This window comes from Triturus cristatus, chromosome 4_1 (genome assembly GCF_964204655.1).
Source record: "Triturus cristatus chromosome 4_1, aTriCri1.1, whole genome shotgun sequence".
NCBI classification, from domain to species: Eukaryota; Metazoa; Chordata; class Amphibia; order Caudata; family Salamandridae; genus Triturus; species Triturus cristatus.
Window position 1 is genome coordinate 351,286,071 of NC_140585.1, and position 26,252 is coordinate 351,312,322.

Consider the following 26,252-nt stretch of genomic DNA (forward strand, 5'->3'; position numbering starts at 1 on the left):
ATGCCTGGAATAAGGTTTTCTGAAAAGGTTGTCCTACCTGCGCTTCTAGATGCCCGCACAATAGGGTTTGGTAAACATGAGCCCAGAGGATCAAGTAGCAGTTTGCATGTTTAAACTAATGAGATGCACCCTTTTTGCAAGTGAAATGTGCTGTAGGAGTAGTTTGAAATGCGGTTTGGCTTTGGAATAACCCATGTGAATGCTCATAACAATGCATTTGGCTAGTATTTTATATAGGTTTCGAAAGATGCGGCTGTGCAAAAACCAAGAGTTGTAATTTTTTTAATAGTAGAAGGATGAGCTACATAGAACTTGGCAGCCTTCCTGACATCTAAAGTGTGCATTGCCCTTTTTACTGAAGGTGGAAAAGATGGCAAGAAACGATGAGACAACAAGGAGTTAAAACGAAGGATGTGTATGTAATAGTACTCTCGACTTGTGTATGTAATACTATGCTCTACTTGTGTACAGTATGCAGATCACAGACCCTTCAGAGGGAGGGAACAGGGAGTCGGAAGAAATTAGTTACTTACCAACAAATTCTAGTTTAGCAGCTTGCAACTCATCTAGAGTCACACTGTGCATTATTGCGCCATGTAGTGTTCAATAGAGCATTTTTTCTTGGAGTCGACCATAGGTGTAACCAGTAGGAAGTCTATCCTAAGCCCACAATGCTCCAAACGAGACCCATTTTCGATTTTCTTTTTGGGCGGTGACGGTGGGGGTTGGGGGTAGGATAGGGGGAAGAGTTGTTTTTTTTTGGGATGTGGGGGGTTGGTTAGCATAGGCTCCCATGTTTTCCTGGGAGATAGGAGGGTTAAATGTGAATCTAGAAGTATTTCAAGATGTAAATCTAGAATTACAGGTAAGTAACCAGAATGGACGAAGCTTCTTGCAAGCTCAAACACTGTGTCTAGAAATGTGAGATTTAAATTGATTTTTTTTTCTACTTACACAGGGCATATCTAACTCCGGGGAAAATACTTCGGGTTTATCAGACAGCTGTGGCATGCCCTCGGAGCAGGGAACAAGGAGTAGAAATGTTACTTATGGTGTGGTAATGTTCATTATTGGTGGAATACTGGAGGGAGGAAGTATTAGTCAGGTGATGCAGAGATCTATTGAGTGTGCTCCTGTGGTCTGTCTTCTGGGGGGATTTCCAAGACCTGCTAAGCGTAAATACACAACAGGATTTATTGACTTGGCCCTGGTACTTGCTAGACAGGAGGTAACTATGAATTGGAAGGCGCCCAGGCCCCCCTGGGTGGCAAAATGGAAAGAGGAGCTATTCGGTGGGTAGGTTATGAGAGCTCAGTGTTGTATAGTGAAGTAAGGAAAGGAAGAGGATCAACTGAAAGGGTGCGAGCATGGGATCACTTATTATGAGTGATGAATCTGGAGAAGAAAACGAGTAGAAGTGCAGCCAGGATTATAGTACATGTATTGATAGACCTAAAAAGTACTTTCCAAATTAATATTCGTAGATCTGAAATGTACTTTATAAATTAATATGTGTTGCATACATCCAGGACTGGACTTTGGGAACGGGGGAAGATGGGTTGAGAGGATTACTACTTGTTATTGTAATGTTGTACATGTTTTATTATAAATGGCAATAAAAAATATGTTTACAAAAAAAAAAAGTTTCAAGTTTCTCTTGCCGCATGTATGTCTTCTAGATTCACATGCTGTAAATTAAGTAGCAGTATTACCCATTGTTTTGGGGGTTCTGGAAATGCTGCCCAACAAGGGTGAAAAATTAAAGACGGTCACTGAAGTAAGGGTTATCCTGCACTGCATTTACCACAATGCAGAGGCCAACTGCATGCTGGGATGTGAGGCAGTGTGCTCCGGCACGGTTTGTTTGAAAAGGTTCCCTTGAGCTAATGAGCTGAGAAGCTTTGGCTGATGCACCTGCACCTAGTGGTTGGTACGGATACCCAAGAAGACTTTCAGCATCATCGAGATTCCCCCAAAAATGTGTTGCTCTCCACTGAAGGATAACAAGCCTGAGACAAGTGTTTAGAGGTATACAGCACTAGATGCACCAATAAGGGTGAAATAATCAAGACTATCACTGTGTTATCGTGCACAGCATTTACCATAATGCATTGGGGTGAACGGAGTGCTACGATGAGAGGCACACATGTTGACCTGAGAGCGAGTTTTTCTATACGTAAATAAAGGACTATCCAACGTTCTGATCAGAATAAAGAACTTTAAACTTGCATGGAACTCATTTGGCCAAAATGATCATTGTTTGCATGATTGAATACATCAATCAAATCATTTGGAGCCATAAGGATTTCAAAGAATTAGTTTGTTGTAACGCATATGATGTCGGTGAGGGCTAATACCTTTTTGAGGTCGATTTACAGTCCGAAAAAGAGAGCCTATTGGTTCTCCCTAATTGATTAATTTGATGGTTTCCTTAGTGACAGCATTCTCTAACAGGTGCGGTGCATGAACGACAAAAAATTGCTCCGTTTTCCAATCTCTTTTGCTTTTCCTATATACTATATAAAAGCCCTCTTTTCATCTTATGAATTTCGAACTCTGATCCTTCAGTCTTCAAAAACCACCCCTGTTAAGGACTCTGTAAAGTTGTGGCGCTGTATTATGGCATATGAAAACTAACGTCTCAACCGGTATCATTAAGGAAGACAAGTATATATGCATGTACAAGACATTACAGGAAGGAAGAGGGAGACTCGTGGTGTTTTTTAGAAAGTGCTCTTAGCATCATGTATTTAAAGTAACAAAAATTAGAACAGTTGTATCAGCACTGTATGCATAAATGCAAGGGCAACCCAAAACGTACTTGGTGCACTACTGTGCTCGTGACACACGAAAGTGATGCACAAGTCACTTGTCTCACACAACGAGTCTCCCTCTTCCTTCCTGTAATGTCTTGTACATGCATATATACTTGTCTTCCTTAATGATACCGGTTGAGACATTGTTGTTAGTTTTCGTTTATCTACCCAGATCTCAACCTGGTCTAAGGGTTATACTCCTGTTGTTTGTTTACTATACTGTATTATGGCATATGACCCCACTTTCAAACCCTTCGAGGCCGAATAGTAACACAAGGCATTCCAGATTCAATGGTGGTCTGACCATGGAAACTTGCTATTGCATGAGGGGTAGAATTTAAAAGGAGAATTTTCTAGAAACTAGAAATGTTTAGGGGATCCGTCAGGCGGGGGATGAGAAAAAGGAGTGCTCCCAAAACTAATTTTTCCCATTTATTTTCCCATAGCAACTTTAGACACAGCTACAGCCCACACAGCTGAACAGTTTAACACCGAATTTGGCAGAAAGCTAGATCTTGGGGCAGAAAGAGTCCTTATTGCATTACAGTGTAATTCCGCTCAGTAGTTTTGGAGCCATTAAAGTTAAAAAGAAAAGTGTATATATCACGCCGCAGAGGATCTGTGGGCAGACAGATCTCATGTTGAGATCCGATTGGCAGCCACATCAACCAGAAAGGGGTGCTAACCATCTTAGGACTCTGGATTGAGTCCAGAGTCCTAAAAAAACAAGGGCAGGGTGAGAATACCCTAACCCTCTAGGTCTGGGACTAAAAATATTTATTATCCTTTTTTAATTCTGTCGCAAATTTGCGGGAGGATCCAAGGCAATAAAAAAAAACCACCCAAGTACGGTCCCAGTGCTTGTTTCAGAAAAAAAACATGGGTGGGCCAGGGCACGGTGGGGGGGAGGGGGTGGAGTTTAAAGGGATACATTTATTTATTTTTGGGAGGGGGACCGTGACCCCCTCCCCAAGCTCTGAAAGGCCCTGGGGACCTCATCCCCCGAGGCCAGGGAAAAAGTAAAAATGAGAGGGGGCACGTAGCTCCTCTGCCCGTGCCTTAACAAGGGCCCAGGGCCCCATCTTCCAGTCAGGCCCTGCGCCTAACCCCATGCAGCGCACGACAAACGTTGGGTGCACATAAGCTGTGTGGGGTTTGGCTGCTCCCTGGTGAATTGGCCATAGGTTGGCCTCTAGCCAAGCTCTTTTGCCAAGCCCCCACTATCCATGATCAAACAGCATGCGCAATATAGAGCTGGTTGCCTACAGGGGTATTGGCCACAGATTCTAGCCACAGGCTAGACCCTGCGGCTAATCCCCACGGTGCACTGCCAGGGAGATGGGTTTATGTACGAAAATAAAATATTACTGCCCATTAAACAAAAAATAAAGACATTTACAAAAGAAACAAAGGTTGAAGTAACATAATGAGGTGAAATATTCATTAACAACGTAACATTTTAACCTCTAAAAGCCACAGAAATCAATCAGTTATAGTTATCTCAAGTAAATACAACTCATGTCCTGAGGTAACTATAGCTTGCGCCCTTGCGAAGACCAGCTAATTACCCCACATATTACATCACTCATGACATCTTCTAGGGCATCATTGAAAATATCACTGCAACATTTACAATAAAATTATTAAGGAGAAAACTGTGCATGGTGGGAGAGCGAGTTATAATTCCCTTATACATTACCAGTTATAGTTAGCTCAGCTGTTCCAGAGGAAAAGCGTTTTTGTGTTGCTAATAACTTTGGCCCCATTTGATTCAATCTCCATGAAACTTTCCAAAAAGGTGCTACTATTCGATTAGTTTGTGCTTGGAAATTTCGGGGTGATCCATCTAGCAGGGGCTGAGACTAAAGGGACACCTAATCCCCATGCATTTTCTAGACTTCTTTAAGAAGAGCTACAGCAAAAATTGCTGAACTGAATTACGCAAAATTTGGTACGCAGATTTTGCTTTATGTCATTTGGTGTAAAATCGTTCTGTAGTTTTTGAGATACTAAGGTAAAAAAAAAAGTATCACGCAAGAGTCCCTAGATCCCAATTATAGAGCGCTCTGATCAGCCCAAGGAGCCTTTTCCTGATCTCGAATTAGCTCCCGCAGGAGTCAGACTCCCATGAAAGCAAGCGCTCTGATTGGCTACCAGTAACATGAGAAAAAGGTTACTGAGAGCCATTACAAGACTCAGGGTTTTAGTCCCCTGTCCTGAACAGGTTTATTAATATATATATAAGGGGGTACGGTACTGATACCCTGACCCCTTAGACCCCATGGAGGGGTCCCAAGAGAGACCACTTGGGCCAAAATCATTGAATATGGGGAGGGGTCCTCCTCCCTGTGCCATGATAGGTCCCGGGGAGTCCTCCAGAGGGGCCAAACTATGACAAAAAGAGAAGGCGGCCCCTTCCCTGAGCCTCTGAAGGCCCTGATGACCTCATCCTCCAAAGCCTGTAAAATCTTTAAAAGGGAGGGGGGCCATGCAGCCCCCCTCCCTTAGCCATTAATGGTCTCAGGCACACCATCCCCCAGGGCCAGATCACTAGCTATGTCACGGGGAAGCCAGCCCCGGGATATAGTAATTTCCCTGATCGCATTGGCACGGCCAGGGACACCTGTCCTTGCTCCCGCTTGGCGGGAACATTTTTTAATTTCCCGTCAAGTGGAGTAAACACAAAGTCTGTTCCCTGCAGGGAGAAACTTTAAAAATGCTCTCGCCATCTGGGAGCAGTCTTTTGATCGGTTTCCCTGCCCACACTGGAGCAGGCAGGGAAACGGATTAACATATTGCTCCGACCAGAGGGAGCAGTATTAGTAGCTGCTCCCTCTGGGCATATACCAGCTCCTGCTGCATGCGGGCTTTGGCTGCAGGAGCCTTTGGGTCCCCCTCACCCCCAGTATATGGTGTATGCCCTGGTTGGTCATCAGGTCACCCACCTTTAAGAATTGTGGGCCCTGGGGACCAGAAAAGCCTCGGCGAGGGGGTGGGGGGGCAGCCCTCTTTCGCCTTTAATTTTACTAGTGGCCATGGGGGATGGATCCCTCAGGGACTAACAAGGGTTAGGAAAGGGGGCGGTCACATGGCCCCTTCCTCTTTAAATAAAAAAAAACAGCCCTGGGGATTGGGGCAGTGAGTGGCGGGGCTTGGCTTTAAATGGTAATAAAGTATGACTTTACACAAAGAAAAACAAGGAAAGAAATTCACAGAAAAAATTCAAAGGTTTAGTTAGGCGTCATAAAAAGATTTACTTGTTTAAAAAGAAAACCTTAGTAATTCACTGAAATAAAACAAAGGTTAAAAGTAACATTACAGTTAGGTGAATCTCAGGGACAACATTAACGTTAAAAAAAAAAAAAAAAACACACTGAAATTCACCAGTTGTGTCATGCACTGCTTATGACCTCACATATTACATTACTCATGACAAGTTCTATGACATCATTTATGACATCCAAATGACATTTATTTTTTTAGAACTTTTTTTTAATTAGGAACATGACAACAATGAAAATAAAGATATAATATATGGTACAATTCAACTTAGTGAATATATCAAACTATACATTACACAATCCAGCTCTAGACAGGCACATTCTCGGCGTCACAACATCTCTTTGTCTTAATGTACATTAATGGTAGCATTTCTAGTAGTACCAATCTCTGAGGACAGTACCATGGGAGCAATGCATGGACTACCTCTATACACAGTCCACTGGCCCAAAATCTTCTCCCACTTGCTGGGGCAACCACCACTTTCGTACACCAGCTTTTCCACCACCATACACCAGTCCATATCTTGTTTCCAGTCTCTGAGAAGTGGTGCAGATATTGCCAACAATGATCGGGCTATATTTTGTTTCACAATCATTATGCCAAGGGAGAGCCAAATCTGTTCCATGCGGCCCTATTCTGTAGCCTCCCACACATTTAGGAGGCACCATTTGTACAAGCTACTACTGATCTCCAAAAGGCCTGGATCATTGGACAATCACAGATTATGTGGAAAAAAATAGGGTCCCATCCACACTATCAGGCTGGGTCAGGTTTCTTTCTGCCGCAGGATATATAGGCTCTACGTAATATCTTAAGCTGGACTCTTTAGGAGAGGCTAAGGCCTCTGGCCAGTCCTTGTCTGCTAGGTCTTTCAGATCTGCCTCCCAGCGGCTTTGCAGCTGAAGGAGCGTATCTGGTGAATTATTAATCAATTTACTACACATCAGGGAGATCGCCCTACAGGTCATGTTAATGTCTAACAGCCGGTCTTCCAATGGTGACCATTCAGGAAGGTCCTTCCCCCCTGAGGATCCCTGCCTGTAGAGCATGTTAGACCTGGAATTGCGAAAGGTTTCTGTGACAGCGAGGTCATATTCTCTCTATAATTCAGAGAACAGCAACACCGCCCCACCAGACCAGAGATCATCTACCTTGGAAATGCGACATACAGTAGAATTTCATCTGCGTAGAGAGAAACGTTGTCTTCCCATTCTTCAGTCCAACGGAAGCCGCGGACCCAGGCCGCTAATGGTTCCAAGATCAAAGCGAATAGAAGCCGTGAGAGAGGGCCGCCCAGTCCGGTCCCTCGCCATACTGGGAACTCTCGAGAAGTTTTAGCATTCACCACCTCCTGGGATAGGAGATCGGCATGCAAAACAACACTCATGATAGAAACTTGGGGCCGAAGCCCATTTGCTCCAATATCATAAAAAACGGTAGGGCCGTTCAATGTGATTGAAGGCCATATGGGCATCTAACGATAGAATAACTACACCCTCCTGGATCTTTCCTGCCCGTCCCAGCACTCCGTGGGGTCACCGTAGGTTCAAGGCCTTATTTCTGCCTGGCATGAAGCCAGACAGATCGAGATATACTAATTTAGTGATAATTTGTAGAAGTCTAAAGGCCAACAGTTCAGCAAGGATTTTGACCTCGGCTTTGAGAAGTGAGATGGGTCTGTAGGAGGAACATTTCTCAGCCGGTCTGCCCTCCTTATGAACAACAACTATGGGGGTTAGCCTCTGGTTTCTAGGGAGCACACCTCTATTACGACTTTCCATATACATCTTGTGGAAATATGGTTTTATTATAGGTGCTGTGAGTTTGTAGAATTCTATCAGGATTTCGATGGACCCCATTGACTTGGCCGATTTTATACTACAAATTGACAGGGCTATTACATCTGCCATCGGGTCGCTCTCCATAAAGGCTCTGTCTTCAGCGGAGCAGGTAGGAGCCTCAAATTAAGGAGGAGATCACAAGAGTTGCTAGCTGAGGGGAGCATAGTAATCTGCCCATGCGCAATTTTCGCTTAGATTAGAAGAAACCCCGAGGAGGAGGAGGAGGGCAGCCCGGGGATGCCACAGTACAGGTAAGTGGGTTTTAATTTATTTTCAAGTACCAAAATTCATTGTTAATATGGGGGGGGGGGGGGGGAGGCGGGTGGCGTAGCGGGGCTACGCAGAGGGCCACGGAGTTTGTTCGTACCACCGTGGCCGTCCATGTACCCCCCTACGCCCACGGTTAGTTTTAGGGTTTCTAGCAAGAAACATGTGTCCCCTTTGTCTTCCTCCAAGGGTACACAAAATTGATTTGCTGCCCTTTTTACAAAGTACTAATCGAAAGCTATGTTATCTGGAGGTGAAGCTTTCAAAAAGGTAACAGCAAATTTCTTCTTCTGGGCTCTCAGTGTCAAGGTCGTTCCACGTAGCCTCGAAAGTTTCGGAGTTTTCCTCTTCCTCAGGTATGTCTCCGTATTCCTCCGGTTCTTCGCCTCGAGGCTCAGGGGTTGGAGCTGAGTCGAAGATACCTTCCTCTTATCCCTCGGCATCTTCTGCCTCTTCGGCATCGCCGTTCTATGGTTTGGCACCGGTGTCTTTGGGATTCGAAAGTCTTTCAGTGAGGCATCGAAATTCCTCTTCTTTTGTAGGAGCACTGCCATGTCCTCCTGCAGTCTTTTCCTTTCGACCGAGGGCCCTCTCGGCGTCGGAGGGTGGAGATTTTCGTTTCTCCCGGACGTCAACGTTTTGTTGCCCCTTTTTGCGGTTTGGTGTCGACCCTTGGCTTCTGCGTTTTCGGCGATTTTACCTCCTCTGTAACCTTCTGTTGGGTTCCTTTAATCGGGGCTGCCTTGTGCACCTTATGTTTGTGGCCCTTCCAACGGATCTTTATGGTGTCTTACCTTCTCCGTCTTCTTTTTCGGATCCCTCTCCTTCTTTCAGCATGGATTTTTTCATAGTCCCCTTGTAGGATCTCGACGTCCGATCCCTCAAGCGTCGACTCAGCTGGTGCTCCATGTTCTTCCTCGTCACTAGAGAAATCCAGGTCTCTCAGGGAAGTTTTCTTTGTTGTCTGCAACACTGTGGCATAATGGGCCTGTCTTTGATTTCGGCGGCGTGTCCTCAGCGTCTTCGGCAGGTACGCTGCGCAGGCCTCACAGTCCTTATCCTGATGATCTTAGGGCAGGCAAAGGTTGCAAATGTCGTTTGGGTCGCGTTGAGCGTACTTGTGCTGGCACTTGGGGCAGAACTTGAAGGAGGTATTCTCCATGAACCATACCTCGCCATTTGTGGACTGGAGTGGTCCTCTGGTGTTCCACTGAAGCTCTGCTCCTGCCTCCGGTTATGACCTCGATGATATTTCTCAGCAATCTTCTTTTTCAAAGTTTTTTGGGGAAAATCTAAAACTTTCTTCGGAGCTTCCAGTCTTGCTTCCAGACCCAATGGCAGAAAAAAGAATCTGAAGATGGCCACCACGCACGTCGACCTCCAGGATACCGTCTGACGTCTACAGCAATCAAAAGAAAGAAAAAAAAAAGACAATTCCTGACCCAACCACTAGATGGTGAAATAATGTACAGCATGTGAATCTAGAAAAGATTCACGCTGCAAATCTATGACTCAACTAAACCCTCTCCCTTCCCCCTGATTGTCAGAACTTACCTGAATTGTGTCTTGAGCTAACAACCCCCACTTGCATGTCCGCCCCCCAAACTTTGCAGAGTGCCCGTTGCCCCACCCTAACTTGAAACTTATGGAGGAACTGTGAGTAATCCGGAATGTCACCCTCCGCCTCTAAGAACATTCTTTCATGGATGGGTAAAATGGCTGGTTTCAAAAGAATCTTTTTCCCAATATGTACCATCACATTTACCCACAGACAGAGAATGGGTAAATTAGTCCCCTTTTCTAGTGAGTCAGTATTGATAGTAGGTGAATTGCCAAATACTCCAGGTGTAAAACATTCAATGCAAGATGAGGTGGCAGGTATATGTGAAATGAGTGCTGTCACCAGGCATCTGGAATAGTGGTGAAAACATGACACCACACTTTTTGAAAACTTGGAATGCAGTTTCACTTGGAATACTTGTATTTGCAGTGATTCAGCTACATGTATGAAAATGATGTGTGATGACCTGTCAAAATCGATACCCGAGCTGAAGTGCTTCCCTGTAGGAAATCCTCGCCAAAGCATCTTTACAATCTTCAGAGTTAATGAAGAATGCTATTGACTTTGTAGTCCATTCTGGTGCACTGTTTCGTAATGCGGCAGAACTAAAACACGATTATTTCTAATTTTGTGCTTATTGTGCCTCAAAGTAAGTCATCCCAACTGTGACATTTAGCCCATGGTTCTCAGTCCTAGAGGCAGTGAATGCTATATTTTCCATGTGGCAGTTCACAAAATTTTGCTTAGTGATGATGCCAAAGGCAAGAAATATTGATAGTGAGGTGCAAAAAGTACACTCTACTGCATTCTTGGATTTTTACAGGAAAACACGACTGCTGAAGTGGACATAACCAAAAAACTAGAGTCTGAAAACATCCTTGTCCATCAAGTGTTCAGCATAATTAGTGTAGACGGGCGACACGTTTAGTGACATTGCCACTGCAACATGTTCCATGTTAGAACGTTTGCCACTTGGTAAGCAAAGAAATGTTGAGGAACAAATCAGGAAATTTTATTTAACAAGGATGAGAAATGGCTTGCAATAATGTATAGAAATGTCCCTTCACCAACCAATGCATTTGAAGTCAATGAAGGTACACTACACAAGCTTTAGATCCCTTCCGTAAAGCGGAATTTTCTTCGGACTTTGAAAAGTAATGTTTCATTTTTGACCGCTTTAATAACCGAGGGCATATGCGACCAGTTCAAAGCATATGCTGCAGAACCTGTCCAGGGAATCGCAATCTTCAGGTGCACCAGTATTGGCATGGAAAGCTAGATCAGTGGCTATAGTTAGCAAATTGTGTACTGGCTGTTTTGGCATTGCCCGTTTAAAGTGCCAATGTTGAGAGGGCCTTTTCAAAGATAAAACTTTACAAGGGAAGGAAAGAGGGAGTGTGCATGACCAAAGACTCACTGAAGTATAGTATGGTGTACCACAATAAGTTTGATTTCTAAAAATATGGCCTACGAAGACCTCTAAGCAATTCCGCTGTGTGGGACTTACTGGAGTTAATAGGAGGGGTTGTTGGCCCCCCCAAACACCCTCTGCACCCAAGGGGACTTCCTCTCCCAACCAGTTGTACGCAAGGGGGCAGGTTTGCAGAGTGGTGGTGAAGGGGGGTTGGGGCCTCCAGCGTGATGCCAGTAATTCTTTTCTTATTTAGTAGGGGAAGGCCCCACCCTTCCCTGGGCCATTTTCGGCCCTGGGGACCCCATCCCCGGGGCCAGGCCTTTTTTCAATGTGGGAGGGAAGCCTTGCCGCCGTCCTCCCAGAGCCGATTTCGGCTTCCAGCCCTCCATCCTCGCGGCCACACTTTTTATTATTTTTTCTAAATTAAAGGAAGGGGACCCTCTTTCCGGGTCGATATTAGCCCAGAGGACCCCATTCCTCGGCCTCTATTGTGGGTGCCTGGTCGCACCCAGGACACCCACTCACCATTGGTGGGAACTATGGAGGGAGCCTGAAGGCCCCCGCGGTCCCTGCTGGCTCCCCGCCTCCTGCGGGAGCTAGCATTGCTTTTACACATAGGGCAATTTTGCTCTACTTCTAGCAACAAGGAGCATTTTTAATGCTCTTGCTTGCTAGAAGCGGACAGTTTGCTATGACTTGGCATGAGCCTAGTCATACAAATGTAGATATAGGTTAATATCTCTAAAACTACTGAACGGATTTACACCAAATACCAAAAAGGCACTGCCCTGGAACAAATTTAGTGTCATTCCGTTCAGAAGTTTGGACTGGAGCCGTGTCTAATGGTCCTATGGGAATTAACATGGTGAAAACATGTTTTGGGACCCCCCCCAGCCCTATTTCTCGGCTCCCGCTTGACGGATCACCCCGAAAATTTGAAGTCAGCAGCTGATATATAAATATATTTATACACACACACATTATTATACTACATATACATGCGCACACACTAACCATATATATATATATATATATATATATATATATATACATACCATTTCATAGTAAAGGCATGCATAGTAAGGGCATCCATAGTAAAGGCATACGTGTGGCAAAGGCAAACCCGTGGCAATGTCTGGGTTTTCCCTTTCCCTCCCTCCTCACCCAGATTCTAAAATTCTATCGTGCTTATTTCTGTTGCCAAAAAGGAAAATCCACAGATAAAAACAGCTGTTTAAGAGTTTAAGACAGTAAGAATTACATTTAAACTTATCTGCTATTCATGGAACTAGAACAAAAACAGCTGAAAGTCAGTTTCCACAGTGCTCTTGCCCTGCATATGGGTCACTAGCGGGAGAATGTCAATGATGGACCTTCCGAAAGGTGAGCATCCAGCTACTAAAGAGGATAACAAGAACATCCTCTATGCTTATATAGGTGAAATATTGCAGCAATGTTGTTTGGGAGGACAAGTGTAACGTCTCCCAGAAGGAAGTAGCTCCAGGAGAATGAAATGCAAATCTCAGTACACTAAATTCAGAGTCAGTGAATCTAAAGTCCTCCTTTTGTAAGTAGCTGAAGCTTGAAGTACAAGTTACTTACCTCCGGTAACGCTGTATCTGGCAGAGACGATTCTAGCCGCAGATTCCTTAACGTGGAATTATCCCTAGGCGTGAGACTGGACCCGGAAAACTTTCTTGCCCCAGCAACTCTGCATGCCGGGGGCGGCACCACGCGACTCCACCCCGACGTCCTCCGCGGGCGTGACGTCAGCGAGGCTATACCAGCCCCACCCAGGCGTGCTGACATCAGTTTGCTTCGGAGAACTTTTCCGTGCCACAACGCGGCGCCATCACAACAAAACTGAGGAGAGCATGGGAACAGTGTGCGAAAAATTTGAAAAAACAAAACAAAAAGAAAGAAAGGTGAGAAACAGCACCAGCTGGCACCAAGGCACCAGAAGGCTAGAGCAGAGAAGCCATAGCCGGAAAAGAGCAGAGCACTACTCTGAGGAACAACTGCGCAAGCCAAGGCGATAGCACCAGATGGCACTAAAGAAACCGAAGGCCATAGCAGCGACACTAAAGCAAGGAAAGAGCGGAGCACCACTCCGCTATAACCATCTCAGAGGCACAAGAACATGAAGAGAGAGAAAAGAGGAGAGCGAGAGAGAAAAGAGGAGAGCGAGAGAGAAAAGAGGAGAGCGAGAGAGAAAAGAGGAGAGCGAGAGAGAAAAGAGGAGAGCGAGAGAGAAAAGAGGAGAGCGAGAGAGAAAAGAGGAGAGCGAGAGAGAAAAGAGGAGAGCGAGAGAGAAAAGAGGAGAGCGAGAGAGAAAAGAGGAGAGCGAGAGAGAAAAGAGGAGAGCGAGAGAGAAAAGAGGAGAGCGAGAGAAGAGAGCGAGAGAAGAGAGCGAGAGAAGAGAGCGAGAGAAGAGAGCGAGAGAAGAGAGCGAGAGCGAGAGCGAGAGCGAGAGCGAGAGCGAGAGCGAGAGCGAGAGCGAGAGCGAGAGCGAGAGCGAGAGCGAGAGCGAGAGCGAGAGCGAGAGCGAGAGCGAGAGCGAGAGCGAGAGCGAGAGCGAGAGCGAGAGCGAGAGCGAGAGCGAGAGCGAGAGCGAGAGCGAGAGAGAGAGAGAGAGAGAGAGAGAGAGAGCGCGAGAGAGACAGACCCCACACAGTGAAGGGCCACAAGCCCGGCACAGAGGAGCAACAGCAATCCACCCCCAGACCACACCGACAAGGCGGGCCACAGCCCCCGAAAGGAGCAGGAGGTCAAAGGATAGGCAAAAGAACCCCCAATGCAGTAGACCGCAAGGGGATCAGAAACGTCAAACAAAGAGAGCAAGGGAGGCCCCTACACTGGACGAAAACCAGCAGGAGGGATGCAAAGGCACGCAGAAACCAACCAACCCTGTAGCAAAGGAAAGAGGGGGGGTGGTAGAACAATCAAGCAGAAGAGGACAGCCTAACCAGAAGAAAGCGAAGAGGACACCCACAGAAGACAAGCCACCCAGAGGGAGGCGAGCACAGAAAGCCAAGCTGAGGGTCCTCGCAGAACGGGGACGAAGGGCGGGTCGTGAAGGAATCTGCGGCTAGAATCGTCTCTACCAGATACAGCGTTACCGGAGGTATGTAACTTGTACATCTGATACAGACTACTAGCCGCAGATTCCTTAACGTAGAATAGATACCCTAGCCATACCCAGATGGGAGGAGGAGGGCCTGCGAGAGAGCCTCCCCAGCAGGAGAGACACAGGGCCCCAGCAGGGGACATGTCACAGGGACAAGAAGGGAGGGCCAGGCGAACCCAAGCCCAACCAAGGGAGAACCACCCTAACATCCCGCAGCGGCAAACAGCACCTGAAGAGCCTCAAGGAACAGAAGAAGCACCGCAAACCCCAGGGAGAAGAGGTAAAACCGGAGGCAGGTCCCGCCGTGAGAAACACACACACACAGCGACAGGAAACAGCTGAACACACCCAAACCGCAAGCCGCGGACAAAGCAGGAACGGCACCGCCGCGGACAAAGCAGGAACGGCACCACCGCCAATAGCAAAGGCGTAAGAAGAAAGGCATAGGCGCGCAAAGGCCAATGGAACCAGAGGCAGGGCACAAGGGAATACACCAAGGGCCAAGACGGTGGACCAGAACGAGCAGGCATGAGCAGGCATGCGCTAGCATGAGCAGGCATGCGCTAGCATGCACAGCCAGCAGCAGGCAACACCATGGAGTAGTGCACGCAGAACAAGCCAGACGCAAGCCGAAGGCAGAGGCCAGGGAGGGCCAGGACACACCCCAAGGGAGGGGCTAGTCCAGAACACACCTTGACCCATGAAAGAAGAGGGGGGGGGAAGGCAGAAAAGAAAGAGACACGGAAGACGGGCCAAGCCGTCAACCAGAACACAGAAGCCAAGGAAAGCCAGTCCCCCCTGGAACACCAGACAGAGGACCAGGCTGAAACACCGGGCAGAATCGACGCAACACGATGCCGCAGAAGCAGGCCAGATTGGCCTAGCGACGCAGCAAACCTGGAGAAAAACAAACCCGGCGCAACACAAGCTGCGCCAAGACAAACGTGAAAGAGACCACACTTGCGATATACCGTGACGCAAGGGAGAGCACGGAACCCGAAAAAGGGTGACCACACCTCCCCAGCACATGACAGAGCTATGTAATAGCTATAAATACCCCACATAAGGTATGCTATGCCCCAAGAAAACAGGGGAAACCTATTAGAAAAAAGATTCCGCAGCAGAGGACAAACAAAAGACCTGCGGGTAGAACCGCAGACGGCTTGCCAATCAGCGAATAAAGAAGACACAGAAGGCCCAATCTCATGACCTACGTGGCTGATCAAACAGCCAAAACCACAAGTCAAAACAAAAAAGTGGGGCTGGACCAGCAGCCAACAGCACGGAAGGACCGTGAAGGCACACCAAACAACCGGGGCTACGGAACATTAGACCCCAGAAAAAAAACAATGGGAGAACACCTTCCAGAACACAGCAGAGGACCGACATCCAGGTCTACTGTGGGAGAGGAGGAGGTGGGGGGAGGACAAAGCACCACAAGGAACCGCTGAATGGCAGAATCCATAGGGGCATGAAATAAAAGAGTGTCATCGAAAGGGAGGTCAACCAGACGCTCACTAACATTTCAGGGAAAAACATTATCCCTCAACCAAGCATGGCGACGGAGGGCCACCGATGGAGCCATAGTGCGACCAAGAGCCTCAGAGACATCCAGAGCAGAGCGAAGAATAAACGCGGCCAGCTCCCGGCCATCCAACACATGGTGCCGCAGATCAGCGCAGGCACCCTGCTGAGAAGCGCAAGAGAGAAGGGACTCCGTGGAATCCCACAAGCTGGAAGTGGCTCTGGCCAACACACAAAGTGTGTTGAGCGCCCGCAAGGCAACACTGGAGGAAGCGAAGATGTTAGGTCCCCATGAATCCAACCCCCGGGCCTCCCGCGACGGGAGAGACCACACCAAAGGCAAGGAAGGAAAGGTAGTCTGCAGAAGAGGACCCCTGGTAGAAGGGTGGAGGGAAAGGCAGACAGGATCATGCGGAGCAGGACGGTGGCGGTGCAAGAGCGACCGGGGCACCGGGTCCCCCATGGCAGGACGCTCCCAGGTCCCCAAGATAGAATTATGGAGCGAAGCTTCGAAGCGGCTCCCGTCCACCAGAGCCCTGATTGAGAACTTCAAGCAAATGGTCTGCAGGGAAATGGGCAGCCGGGGCGGGGTCGGAGCCGGGACGGCTAAAGAAAGACGCCGAAAAGGCGCCGACTCAACCTCCGACGAGGCAGCGGCGTGTGTCGAGAGGCGAGGGGGACCCGGCGGCGCCACCAGGGCAGACAGCCGCCAGCGCCTGAGCGGCGTCAGCTCGGCCTCGGACAAGGTCGCCGTCTGCCCAGAGGACAGAGGAGGACTCTGAGACGAGCCACGAGACCCGGCAACCTCCCGCGACACCACAGGGACCCCACGGGGGTTTGCGGCGAGGCAGCGGCACCGTGGGCTGAAGGAGGGAACCCCGTAGGGCCGTACACTGACAACACCACAAGGACCTGAAGCCAAACCCGCCGAGGCCATAGCCGCCAGCGACTCCGCAGGAGGCCCCACACATGGCAGGGTAACAGCGGACGTCCCAGGATGAGGAGGAGCCAATGAGGCCTGCAAGGCCGCAGCATAGGCCTCCATTTGGACTCTGGACGCCCCTGCGCCGGGAAACGGCTGGTAGGGAGAAGGCACGCGAGGCCGCATGACCCGCAGAGAACCCGCGACCCCCCCAGGGCACGGGCCGGACCTCAGGGACAAGCTGCGACACTTACCAACGGGTGAGCGACGCCCCTGCAGCCTCGAAGGAGGACGATGTCGGAGACGGAAGCGGAGGTTCTTCGACCCTACCGCGGGGGACAAGCGCGGTGACAACGCCGGCCTGGACATGCGGGTCGAAAGGAGTTTCATCTGGCGCTCCCGCCGGGACTTCGGCTTCAGCGGCTGACAAGCCTCGCAGTCTGTGGAGTCATGGTGGTCACCCAAACACCACTTACAAATGGGGTGAGGGTCCGTCGCCGACATCTGGCGAGCACAAGACGTGCACGTCTTGAAGCCAGACGGCATTCGCACACTGTTCTCAAAAAGCGTGAAAAGAAGGCCTGAAAACAAGCCAGGGACACGAACCGGATCCGTGTGGCACGCGGAAAAGAAGAAAACTGATGTCAGCGTGCCGGGGTGGGGCTTGTATAGCCTCGCTGACGTCACGCACGCGAAGGACGTCGGGGCGAAGTTGCGTGGTGCCGCCCCGTGCGAAGAGTTGCTGGGGCAAGAAAGTTTTCCGGGTCCAGTCTCACGCCTGGGATAATTCTACGTTAAGGAATCTGCGGCTAGTAGTCTCCATCAGATATAAGCCTCATTTAGGAGGTTGAAAGCTGCACCCCCCTTCCCCTGTGAAAAGACTCCAATACGTGGCCAAGTACAATATTTTTTAATGAATGCTTTAAGGACTGAACTGAGCCAGACTATACTATAAAATCTATTATGAGGAAACTTAAACAAAACAACATGGATGCAAAAGGCCATCAAATAAAAACATTGCTGAATTATCTCAGAAATAACCACACTAAAGTCACATTAGAATCTGCAAGATGTGCCAATTCTTCACTAAGGGACAGGATATTCTCCGGAGGAGAAAAAAATAGGACCCACAGAAGAGTCCAGCTCTGCGCCTATAAAATGAATTCACTAGGATGGAATAATAAAGGTATGGATGATGCAAAACCCAAAATTGTAAAACTGTGAAAAAACAGATGGAGGCCTATTGATAGGATGCAGGAGGCCAACCAGTGCCCTAAACTGGAAAACAAATATATCCAGTAAAGGCAAAATGGTATACCATCACTGAAAAAACCTTATTGAAAAGCCTTGGCACAGAATTCAGCCTGAACAGTAAACACTGTATTAACAGTGAAGCATTCCACTTGAAACCCACAAGTACAGGAGATGCTCCTCCTTTACTGGAATATGAAAGCCCATATCCAATAGATCCATAGATGTTGCCAGGTTCTGATTTGAGTGGTCTAAAGGATTTGAGCGATCAACACAAAGTTTCAAGCCCAAAAAAACTCCAAAAACCCAGCTTCGCCCTGAAACTGTATGTTCTATGTGTAAAAAAAAAAACAAGAATACAAAAATGCCTTTTTTATGAGTAATGTCCCTAAAAGAAGAGGGTAGTGTATTTCTTCTAGAACCTCTCAAGATAATATCTATCTTCATAATATTAAGTTTCATTATTCGCTGACTCTACATTCAAGCTGGTTTTCTTTTCAAGGTTGGGCACCTTTTACATTGCCTTCTTTATGGTGGAGGTTCCTACTTTCTCAAGTAACATCTTAAGAGGCATGTCTTTACCTGGGCTCTACGATCTCAGCATGCAGTAATCCTGAACGTAAATGGTTGAGGTTTCTTGGGGTTGACTTCCTCCCTCAGGAAAGATCTCCCTATTGATCTACCTAGGATCTCTCCTCCTTTCATTTAATTAAACATCCTGATTTGTAACCAACTAAAAATTTGAATCCTCCTAAAGTGTTTTTAGCCATTTGCTCTGGCTCCGAAGCTGAGCAGCCCTATGCCGTGAAGAAAATTAAACATCTTTCTAAACGTAATATTTGTTTAGTGACACTTTAAATGTGATTAGTTATATTTGACATTGCAAACACACAAAAAGGCAATAAAATGAAAATCAAAGCTTACTCTCGTGACTGACGAGTGCTGCCAGGTGTGCATGGCCTCGTGGATGCGGAATTGCCCTAAAAAGGAAGATTAGATGAGACATGTGCCGTAAAAAGATAAACAATACATTAAACATAAAGACAAAGTCAGTCCCTGAAACATATGCCAAGTTTAAGGCTTTTAGCTTACAACCAATGTCCACCTACAACAGTAAGAAAATGTTGTAATACTCCAATTTTGCATAATAAGGGAGAATATCACTTGTATTGTAAGGATGATGTGTAAAGCAATGATTACATAAATGTGAACTTAATCATATACAACAATCATTTGCAATGTTAGGAAAGTTGGATTCATAAATGGCAGTTCTTTTTCTATTTAATTTCAAATATATTATTTGTTTTTAATGCCCCAACGCTGTTATGTATATACCTGAAAAAGATAGGTACACTGCATCTGACCGGTTTTCTTTCTGGTCAATTTACAGGAACTTGTGTTTTCACACCTAAGATCAGGCACCTAGAGGGTCTTCAGAAGAAGCCCAGTGCTAAATTACACGCTCCAATCAATCTGCAGGTGGTACTGGACAGATGAGGGGCTTAGAGTGTGGAGCACTGCCCCAAGCCTGTCCCCTGCCGAGATTCAACTGTTGATGCGGAGGTTTTTGGCAGTGGTAGGAGAATAAGGGACAAGCCAATATCAACATCTGAGTCACAGAACCAAGGCATGACAGGTCAGATCAGGAGAATGTAATGTGGGATCAAGCAATGTATTGGTGAACAGGAACTAAGTGGGACCTACAAGGTAAAACAAGACAAAGAAAGACAAAACACATAGAATAGGCTTAAGTCTGCCTACTGGATTATGTCAAGCATGTACTTCCTGAATAACACCAATGAAATGAGATAATGGGAACGATGTGCCAATAGAATTAAACACGGGTGTATGGCAACAGGCCCCCAGCAATGCGATTACAAAGAACTGAGGAACATGTACAATTACTAGCAACTGGCCAGGGTGTAAGCTTATTGGAAGGGAGGAAGACCGTGCACTGAATAGAGAATAGAGGGGAGTCTGCATAGACTCAGGTCCTCCAATGAGAAAAGGTGGATGGGTGTGGTAAGGGTTCAGAAGAGCAAGGAGGGATCATAATTACAAGCCCATCGCTTCAATAGACCCACTTTTGAATATAACAGAAGAGTCTAAGGGGATGAGAGCTGAATGCAAAGCCTTTGCTTCCCCTTCTGCTGCTTCCCTGACCACCCCCCCTCCACCCTCTCCAGTTTCGTGAATTTCAGGCTGAACACTCAAATAATGCTTTACACTTTAGAAACAAAACTATTTCAAACAGCCGATGGACGGATATTCAGACTAAAATTATTTTTGGGGCTAGGAGTGTTTATTAAATAAGCACAAGCTTTTCCCTTATTATTTGTTCTCACTGGCAGCTGTATTGCAACCAGTCTTGCAGTGATTCCGTTATTTCTTTATCAGGTTTAATGAACAAGATTGTGATTGCTCCACTCCTCGTAGTTGCCATCTGATGGGCCCACAATACTCATGTATAATATATCAGAACTCACTCCCGTATCAACAGCCTTCTTTTAACTATTTCCCTAAGTATTGTAGGGGCACTAAAATCTATATACGGAGGCCATCACAGCTGAATGAAATCAACAGTCCAGTGAAGGTAAGTTAACCAAAGGCCAAGGTTACTTGCCTTGTTTCAAGATCTCTCGCTGATCATTAGCCACGGCGACTTTTAACAGAAGAGGTGAGGGCGAGATTTAATTAAACAGTATGCAAAGATTACGTTTAACTTACCACAACTACACATCAGCTTAGTAGTAAAAGATAGGCTATACATTTTGTAGCAGCACAAAATACTGTCATACAAGGTAAAACAGGATGTGAAAATGGCATAATGCAACTATAATCTTTTGGTCACTGGTGCGGATTTGAAGGATGCCCTAACACCCCAAAATCCTGGCCTCAATAACCCATTTTCACTTCGGGTGCCCGTGAAGGCAGTCTGCATTTACAACAAACACCGTCACGAGAAGTCATGAATAAACCCAAATGCCAAAGGGTCATTGAATGAGGTCCAAGCAGAGTTAAACGTTTTCACAGAAAAACTGCACTCCACCAGGAGCGAATGATCTCATAGACATGACTACAAACATTTCTACAAGGAAGGTATCTCATCCGTCAGCCGGTGATTCTACAGTGACCCTTTTTCAATCTCCCTGGTCAGATCCTTCCTGATTTTTTCAATCTAAAATTACAGAGTAACTTAGCACTTTTACTGATGCATCAATGGCTAATCAGTGTACTATGAATTAGGCAATTTGTCTGCACAACAGACAAGTTATCCGTCACCTGCTTCTATATGCTTTTTGTCATCAAGAAAATGAGTCAACTATTCCCATGTATCCTTACAAACAGGGTTTTTCAATCTCTTATTCTATTGAATCTAGACTACCATAACTCTTTATCCTATGGTGTTGGGTTGTTTATTAAAAGACCGTAGAGCATACATACTGCCACAGCTGTCTGATGCTTGGCATGAACAGAAGAGCTTCTATCTCAACATATCTGGCATCTATTCGTAAAACATTCATTTTTCAAATAGGAGTCTCTGTCTTTGTCACAAAGCTCACTATGGAGCCTCCTCTAGTTAATCATGTAAGGCCTTTTGTCTGTTACAATGTAAATAGAACTTTGCCTTCCAATGGTCCATTGTACCGCAATTTCACAAAGACTCGATGGGTTGGATGGATATGGTTAGTTTTTGTAAACTTCCGAAGGCATATCTGTTTGAGAAGCCCATGCACTAGGATCCTGTTTCAATCCTGTAGAGTAGATGATCAAACAGTTGCAGATTTTCTTGCATGAAGTGAAGTTTGTGATGAGACACTCTTTCTATGAGGCACCGTCATATGTTTTAGGATTGTAAGAAAGGCTATTTAATACAAATAACAATTATTAAGAGGAAAAAATATTGATGCACTAATGGCAAAGGTTTTGCCTCAGAGAATCATATTGCAGCATTTACTCTCTTGAATGATATTCAGGTTTTTAAAAAACCAGGGCAGTATTCTGGAAAAACCCCGAGCGCAACGGGGAGGCACTTTGGTATTACAGAAGGGGGCACAGACGATTGTGTGCACCCTTCTGTAATACCAATAGCACTGGAGCACATAAAGTGCCAGCACTATAATCAGACGGCATTCCCTCATTTGCATGGATGCATGGCTCCGTGCAAATAAGGAAATCCCTTTGCCTCTGCTCCAGTGCCGTATTATAGACGTGGGCGAAGAGGCAAAGATGCTATCAGGAGGTGCCCTGTCAGTGCACCCTCTGACAGCAGCCATCTGGAGGGTGGTGGGGGGGGGAGGGAGTCCCATGGATCCCCCCCAGACATCCCTTTTCAGGTGGGTGCACTCACTGCATTCGTCTGCAAGGGGATCTCTAATCTCCCTACAAAGTGCAAAGGCGGTTCCTGCCTGCACGGTGAAACACGGAGCGTCTTCAAAGCAGCCGCTGTTTTCCACATGAATGCGCTGTCCCCAGGGCAGCGCGTGTTCACGGCTGCCCTAGGGGCAACACATTCATCCTAATACATCACATTTTCCTTGACTGCGCCAGGCGCACCTATCAGAAGGTGAACCCGGCGCAGACAAGGAAAATGTGCTCAGTGATTCGGCCCGTGGAAACCCAGTTTCCTGGGAGGCTCACAACGTCAGATAAGGATAACCCACCTCATTAATGCATTTCCTTTCATCTTAAGATAATCAGTAAGTACTATATCAACACATCTGGATGGTGGCCTTTGTACAAGACACATCTCACGTAATCTACAACTTAGTCTAAGTGGATTTTTCTAGTGTGTGGGAAGAACAAAAAAAACCATTTTGAAGAAGGAATCATTGTACACATTCAAGTTAATTCACATTTCATTCCACTAAGGACAGAAAGAAATTTTTATTTGTGAGTGAGCTTGGAATGGGTGTGGGAACCTCTCCGGCTAAATTACACTGCACCATTAGCCAACAAAAGGAGCAAGACTAAATGATTGCTTGCGTAACTGGTTTGGTTTCAAGTTTTCCCCCCTCACACGAAAACAATTTTATAGGGAATAAAAAGAAATGTATTGGGATACATGCTGCTCTTTGACAGAGAATTAATTTTCGTTAGCAAAAGAGTTTATGTTCGAAAACCAGGGACACATGAAAGTACTTTGCATGAATTAAAATATTGTTATGCTTAAGTAGAAAACATACTTGCCAACTGTAATGTGAAAGTTCCCTGCTACTTTGTTGACATACAGATGCCCGTGTATTCTGCATGCGTCTGGAGGTTGCAACAAAGAGTCTTCCCTATGTGAAAAACATAGCACATCTGTTAAATAGAACCAGTATGTTACCCGTGCTCAAACTATGTAGTTTGCATATTAGTACGCGCATACCATAGCATTTAAAAATGCTTATATTCAAGAATTTTATCATCTCAAAACTATTTATGTTGTTAACTTGAGTAAAATGTGAAATATTGGAAGTTATGATAATCTGTTCAATCAGTTGATAACCTCCATGTCCGACCGAGATGGTTCCATTATACAAGAAATGACATTATAGGAAGGTCTAAAAAAATGAGCTACGTTTAAAAAAAAATAAAAGTTGTTTTAAAAATGAGGATAGTTTGAAAGCAACCCTTGTAGCATCACCTAACATTAACTGATTTTAAAAGCAAATGTGCAAAGAAAAGTCATCCAACTCAAAAAAAGGGAGGTACTATGAAGAGGCGCAAGTATATTTCCCCTTCACTCCCGTAATGAACAGAGGGGAAAAGAAGTAGTGATGATAATTAGGAAGGATGCTTTTTTAGGTTTCGTCTGCACGGTGCGTGAGCTGTGCTTGTGAATTCTATTGTATTTAATATAATTCTTAAGAGGGACTTACATCCCGCCCTTCCTTTTCAGTTGTCTGTATTGGTCAATTATTTTTCTTCAGTTTCTACTGGTTGTAGCATAATTTTTTTAGGGGGTATGGGGGGGGGCATGGCCAACGTACTTATCTACACCTTCTTTTGTAGAACTTTTTTTTTAGGTTTCGCTTGCACAGAACTTGGTTTGCCGTGTGCCGTCTGTTAACATTATGCCCCCCCACCCCTGTCACCACTCCTCCCATTCATGTAGTTGGCAAGAGTGGCTGTACTGTTTGCAAATGGCAGTCACACTATTTATTTTAGACATACTTTAATGAATGGAAATCTCTCCGAAATATATACACTACGAAAAGCCCTGGCGTCTTGCATTCGGTTGTCAATTTCCGCTTCTGTCACACCTCGTCAGCCAACCCTGCGCTTGGGGTCAGGTTCTCTGTTCCATTACACACCTCTTCCCACCTCATTTGTGCGTTTGCGACCGTAAAAGCAGACAATTGCTCGTCACATTCAGGCACTCCAGAAATGGACTAAGCAGTCCTCTGTCTATAGGCTTCACTGGAGCTCAATGGAGCTCCACGCCATCCAGCTGCAGCTAAGTCCTGCCATGGCCCTCTTACTGGGTTTCATTCAGTTTGGGGGATTTTTCACCCCCCTCGTAGATCTGTCTCCATCTTCACAGTTCCTGCAAACTTGGCAAAGAAAATGTGCCCTATATGCAAGGGAACTTAATCTGCAGAGGACTGGGAGCAGAAAAGAAAACAGCAGTTGTGTGTGCGGGTTCAGAAATGTCGCCTCTGGAGGTGAAATCACCTCTGCTGTGTCATGATCAAGTTAGGGGACATCTCCGTGTCTGAGACGGCCATTACTGATCCTGCACATCTCTAGGCAAACACTCACCTATTTCTGTGGGAACGCATGTTTATTTAGCAACTTAAATTGCCCAAAGTGCCTTTCTGGAGCACTGCAATTATCAAACATTACTATTTGCATCTTTCTAATATTATGCATATTAGACATCTAGGCTAGAGGAGGGGAATGTTACCAACACACATAGTGTGGGTAATTTACCTACATCTATGCCTGTATAGCTACCTATATATAGTCTGCCCATCTTCCTTCATGCATTCAGCCTCCTGTCTCTGAACCCGTCATAAAGAGCTTGGGAATGTGGCTGGATGAAGTTTTTAAATTAGATTTTTAGGTAGCAAAGCTGCTGCCATCCGTTTCGGCATACTATGGAATATTCTCCCTCTCCTTTCCACTACCTCTAAGAAGTTGGGAATCCAGGTGCTTATACTTTCTCTCTATATGGAAGCACCGAAGGCCATAATAAAGAGACTTCAGGTTGTGCAGAATTCCGCTGCTCGGACACTGCACAACGTTCCCAAACACCAATCTGCCCGGCAGTATCTCTTCCTTCTTCATTGGGTCCACAATGTAAAGAAAATTGAATTTAAATCACTCTTTATTGCTCATAGGGCCATTCTTGAGAAAGGGCCTCCAATCACTCGTTCATTGCAGTCTTCGTATACCCCCGGAAGATCCCAGCGTTCCTCTAATGTCATCTGGTTAAGGTGCCCATCATTAAAAGGGCTAAATGTGGAGGACACTCTTTTGCATATAATGCAGCCAAATTGTGGAACAGCCTCACACTTGCTTCTTTCAATTAAAAAGGAACTTCCTTTCCGAAAAGAATTAAAGACTTGACTTTTCTGGGATTGGCCCTTCTGATTCCCCTATTGATTATGTGCTTCATTTTAGGGCTGGGATGCCTTCTGGTAGCTATGCGATCTACAAATGCTTCATTGAATAGAATAAAATAAGCATAGAGCTTTCAAATCCATCCATTCATCCACAAATTCATCTTTAAAAAAAAAAAAAAAATCAAGAACTCATCCATCCACAATATTATCCATGCAGCTATGCAGCCAACAAAATGAATTCATACATTCATTTATCCACCCAAACCTGATTGAGCCATCAACTCATATCATATATCCATACATCCAATCACTCATGCATCAGTCCTTCCATGCACTCTCAGCATCTGCACAAGTTTAGCGTTGTCTCCCCCTCTCACCTCTAATCGGACATGGCGTGCTTATAGTTGCTCCCTCTGCTTTGCAGTATATTTTCTGCATCTATCAGTAGCACGTGTGTCTGCCTGTTGCACATATATAAAACTCGTTTTCCCACCTCCTGCCAATATTGATACCCTTTAGATTTGATTAAACTTGTAAAACCAGTGCTATCCTTAGTACAATGTTTCTGAGCTTGTGTGCATGTTCTTCAAGTGTGTGCGTGTGGAGTTCTTGCTAGTCTTTGTGTGTGAATTTTCCAGTTTGTGTGCTTCCCCACTTTAGGCCATGTTGCACAGCAGTTCGTGCTGCAGTGCAA

General features: G+C 45.9%; 1 protein-coding gene across 11 annotated transcripts in view; it reads right to left on the bottom strand.

Annotated features, from left to right (window-relative positions):
* Window positions 1–26,252, bottom strand: part of ERGIC2 (ERGIC and golgi 2) — a 196,480-nt gene that overhangs the window by 82,967 nt on the left and 87,261 nt on the right. For all 11 annotated transcript variants that reach the window (XM_085652343.1, XM_085652335.1, XM_085652344.1 and 8 more), the window contains 2 exons: window positions 23,192–23,287; window positions 18,930–18,985 (listed from right to left, as the gene is read on the bottom strand). In XM_085652343.1, the coding sequence (XP_085508469.1) occupies window positions 18,930–18,985; window positions 23,192–23,287 (152 nt within the window). The remainder of the gene's footprint in view (window positions 1–18,929; window positions 18,986–23,191; window positions 23,288–26,252) is intronic.